The 4,878-nt window shown below is 41.9% G+C and overlaps 1 protein-coding gene across 1 annotated transcript; it reads left to right on the top strand.

Annotated features, from left to right (window-relative positions):
- Positions 1-1,296, top strand: LOC106520100 (serine protease inhibitor A3M; the record flags this gene model as incomplete). Its single annotated transcript, XM_014012034.1, is given in 5 exon segments — positions 1-107; positions 191-261; positions 375-571; positions 655-799; positions 890-1,296. Coding segments are annotated over 5 exon segments (715 nt in total), but the record flags the coding sequence as incomplete, so codon positions are not given.
- Positions 1,297-4,878: the final 3,582 nt, after the last annotated feature.

The raw sequence follows: 4,878 nt of genomic DNA, 5'->3' as shown, positions 1-4,878 counted from the left end.
CATCAATAAGTATGTTTCAGATAAGACCAATGGAAAGATCGACAAGCTAGTCGAAGGCCTGGATCCAGGCACAGTCATGTATCTCCTCAGCTACATTTACTATACAGGTAGTAGTAGGTTAGTTTCTTAAATTATTTTTACAATGGGATAACTCCTAAAAGTCTTTTTTCTTCTGATCACTTCCAAACAGGCAAGTGGACGACTCCATTTGATCCTGATATGACCAGGGAGGACGAGTTCAATGTAGACGAAACCAACAAGGTTCAAAGTTGCACTTCATTTGAACACATTTGAGCAGCAATGCATCGTTAGCTATTTTGTATTTTATGGAGTTTTTCTTTCCCAACTAATTGCTTTAAGTCTTCTTTTTCCAGGTTCCAGTCCAGATGATGAGAATGGAAGAAACACACTTTCAAACCTACCATGACCAGGTAATTAACACCTCAGTCCTCCAGCTTCCTTTCAACAACTCCTTCTCCATGCTGCTGATGTTGCCTGATAAAATGACTACCCTGGAGAATGCCATCTGTCCAGATCATGTTACCAAGTGGTTGAAGTGGATGAAGCCCAGGTTGGTAGGAGAAGGTTTCACCCAAATCTTTACCTTTTTTTGACACATCAGTCTTCAAATTACCTTTATCTAATAATTTTTAGGGAGTACAACATCTATGTTCCAAAGTTTTCCATCAAGACGTCCTACAAGCTAAATAATGTGTTGAAGGACTTGGGAATGACAGAGATGTTTGCTCGRGYAAATCTGACAGGGATTTCAGAAGAGAAAGACCTGACAGTCTCTGAGGTWAGGATCAAAACATTCTGCTGCTGCACACATCTTTGTCTTTATGTGGTCAATCTACCTCCAGCTCATTCTTCCTCATTGATCTGTAAGGTTGTGCACCAAGCTGCTCTGGATGTTGACGAGGGCGGAGCCACCGCTGCTGCTGCAACTGGGATGTTGGTTGGAATGGCGTCCTACCATTTTGTCCCTGAGCTGAAGTTCAATCATCCATTCATGGTGATGATTCTTGAGCSCAGCACGAAAAACATACTTTTCATGGGCAAGATTGTCAACCCTAGTCTGTGACGAAGAAACACTGTCTTCACACAAAGCTGATGCTTTAAATATTAAATACAAAGAAAAAGTTTTGTCTGGTATTAATTTTGATAAAAACATGAAAAGATACATTGAGGAGATGCCATCAATAAATCTTCATTTTTGTATTTAATACTAAATTGATGCAGCCAATGTATTTGTGGGAATCACCAGTTGATCAATAAAGAAAAAAAAACATCCCATACTGACCTTTTAGATTTTTCTTCCTGGATTATCGAGATTCATCAGAACACCAGGACTAAAATGTTTACCTTCACTTTTGTATTTAGTACTAAAGAGACATTTGTGTCAACCACCAGTTGATCAATAAAGAAAAAAACATTAACATACTGACCTTTTAGATCTTTATTCCTGGATTATTGGGAGTCAGAAGACCAGTACTCTACTTTTTAGACTTTAATTTTACTGCTGACTTTATCCTTATAATATAAGATAAGATAAGATAAGATAAAACTTTATTGATCCCACAGTTGGGAAATTTGCACATTACAGCAGCTCAAAACAGGACAGGGTGAGATAGAATAAAGAAAGATAAGTAAAAGAAAAAACAAAAAACACTATACTCGTGATATATAACAATGTACATATACCTAGTACAAATGAATGTAAATGAAGGTGCATATTAGTGATAGCAGTATAGGTGAATTGTCCACGTGAATGATAACATCACGATGTGTTATACAGTCTAACTGCAGTTGGAATGAATGACCTACGGAAGCGCTCCATCCTGCAGTTTAAGTCTCTGACTGAAGGCGCTGCTCATCCCCCCCACAGATTCTTGCAGCGGATGGTGGGGGTTGTTCATGATGGCTGTCAGCTTTTCTAACATCCTCCCTTCACCCACCACTACCACAGGCTCCAGAGGACATCCCAGCACTGAGCTTGACCTCCGTATCAGTTTGTCCATCCTATTCCTGTCCCTTTCGGTACATCCGGCCCCCCAGCAGACCACGCAATAGAAAAAGGCCAGATGCTACCACCGTGTCATAGAGTGTTTTTAACAGAGTCCTGCAGACACCGAAGGACCTCAGTCTTCTCAGTAGGTTGAGTCGACTCTGGCCCTACTTATACGTCTGTGTTCGTAGTTCAGTCCATCTTGTCATTGAGGTGAACACCCAGGTACTTGTAAGGGTCCACTGTCTCAATTTCTTTTCCCTGGATGTTCACTGGTGCTGTAGGGGGTGACTTCCTCCTGAGGTCTATGACCATCTCCTTCGTCTTGCTGGCATTGATTTGGAGAGCGTTGGTCTCACACCAGCCAACAAAGTCACTGATGACCCCCCTGTATTCCTCATCATTCCCGTTGATGGTCCATGCTGTCAGCTGTCCATCCACTCCAGCTCCCTCCAGCTTCCCTCTCAGCAGAGCAGGCTGGATAGTGTTGAAAGCACTGGAGAAATAAAAGAACATGACCCTCACAGTGTTTTCTGCGTGCTCTAGGTGAGAGAGACATCAGTGTTGCAGGTAGATGACAGCGTCCTCCACCCCGATGCCGGGCTGGTAGGCGAACTGCAGGGGGTCCAGTTCTGGGCTCACCACAAGACGAAGATGGTGCAGGATGAGCCTCTCCATGGTCTTCATCAGATGAGAAGTCAGAGCCGCCGGTCTGTAGTGGTTGGGCTCCCTGGGATGTGTGATCTTTGGCACTGGAACCACGCAGGAAGTCTTCCACAGATCAGGAACAATCTCCAGGCTCAGGCTAAGGTTGAAGAAGTGCAGGACCACCTGACAGAGCTGGTCTGCACAGTCTCTGAGCAGTCTGGGGCTGATTCCGTCCAGTCCTGCTGCCTTCCTGATCTTTGTTTTCCTGAGCTGACTTCTCACCTGATTAGCTGTGAGGTGAATGTGAGGCTGGGTTGGAGTGGGAGGTGGGGCTGGTTCTGTTGTGGGTGGGGGTGAGGAGAGTGAAGGAAGCGAAAAGTGGGGGAGCAGCATATGGTGGAGGCCAAAGATGTAAAGGCTAGATAAGTGGTCCGCACTCTTGGCCATTGGAGACAGACGTCGTCACACAGCGGCCATCTTGGTACAGACAGCACTCCCACTTACAACATGAACCTGAATGGTGTTTTCAAACGGATTGTTTTGTTGTAAATGTGAGACATGTTGTTATAACATGACATACTTGTAACGGGCATTCATATAATAATGTTATTCACATAGGTAAAGTAATAGCAATATATACACAGATGACATTTAGATTACTTTTACGTTTTTACAAATAAAAATATAAAGCAAACTTATACACACATTTATAAAAAAAATACTAGCAGTGGTAATGAATATGGAAGAACACATTTACATCTATTATTTTCCTAAACATGCAAATAATAGCCTGTATAATNTCGACTGGTTGGACGTATACAAAGCCTGCATCTGCAAGGTAAATTCAGTGGATCTGTTGTCATATATAAACTTAAGGTACTGTCGTGTTTTCATCAGCACACTTTTTAACCACAGAATTTCCCTGAAAGTTTCATCAAAATCTGAGGTCTTTTTTATTTATTTATTTTCATATTTTCCAAGCAAATGATTCCTGAAACGGAGGTTAGCCTCCTCTGCCCTCCCGTCCCCCCTTTTGTTGTCTAGGAAAGAAAATAAACATCTGAGAACCGCTGGAGAAGACCTCCGAGAGGCTTGCTGCAGAGAAATGTCACTGTGTGGCGAGCTTCATCTGCAGAATGATGACCCGATGGGAGCCGCGGCCCCGCTCGTACTCTGAAAAGTTTCAAACTTTATTCAACTGTTTCTGTGGTGCAATAAATGTTTTGGAAAGAGTAATAAACATTTCCTAAAAGCTCAACATAAATCTATTTTGTACTTTGTGATGCAACCCTGAGAGGCAGCTGGCTAACTTTAGCGAAACTTCCCCGTTGTCAAGTCGGGAAACTGTCTCCAGATGTCAGTAATCCATGAGTACGGATTACTAAACTGAGCGCACGGATTTCCAGTGGCTGTTTTTTTCCTCTCCCACTGACCCCTGGCAGGCTCCGTAAAGTCCTGCTCTCAGAGATCCATAAGAAAAAAAATCTGTCATTTTTAACAGCGTCAGACCTGCTAAAGCTGAGGAATGAAATGATGACTGCTGTTAATGTCGTGTATCCTGCGTAGTAGAGTCACAGAAATAAAAATCTAAACCATATTCATTTCTCTCTAGTCCTGCTCCGGTTTTTCTTTGGTCAAATATTTTTAATTTAAGTGTAAACAACTGTGTTGCATAGTTTTCATTTATTCAGAAGAAGAGCAGTCACGCACCACCACCCCACCCTGGCCTGGCCGTCTCTCCCCTCCGGACCGTCGCAAGTGTCAGATGCAGTTCTGAAAAAAGGCATTTTAAACTGTCTCCAAACTTCAATTAATGCCTATTTTAAGTTGGTTTTTAGTTTGAGATSTTCATTGTATTATACAACAGCATTAATAGCCATTTAATTTAATCTAACCAATTTATGTCATTAGTTACATTTAAAATCTAATTCAAATTCAAACAGAATAACCTATTGTCAACATAATTATAGAGTATGATTTATTTTCAATTCAAAATATATTCAAACTAATGAAATATGGTTATTAATGAGAAAAATCCTCCTAAATCACTTGCACAACTTAATAATAAATCGTACAAACGGTTCTTGCATGAGGCCCGTTGTGTAACGTCAGTAAACACTGCATGTTTGAACCTTTATCTTAGACCACCAGGATGCGTGGAGCCGTGTTTCTGTGGATCTTCTCAGCAGTGGTCTGCGTGGGGAGAAGTGACCACCATGTAG

This window comes from Austrofundulus limnaeus, unplaced genomic scaffold (genome assembly GCF_001266775.1).
Source record: "Austrofundulus limnaeus strain Quisiro unplaced genomic scaffold, Austrofundulus_limnaeus-1.0 Scaffold88, whole genome shotgun sequence".
Lineage (NCBI taxonomy): Eukaryota > Metazoa > Chordata > Actinopteri > Cyprinodontiformes > Rivulidae > Austrofundulus > Austrofundulus limnaeus.
This window is presented reverse-complemented; position numbering and strand designations above follow the sequence as displayed.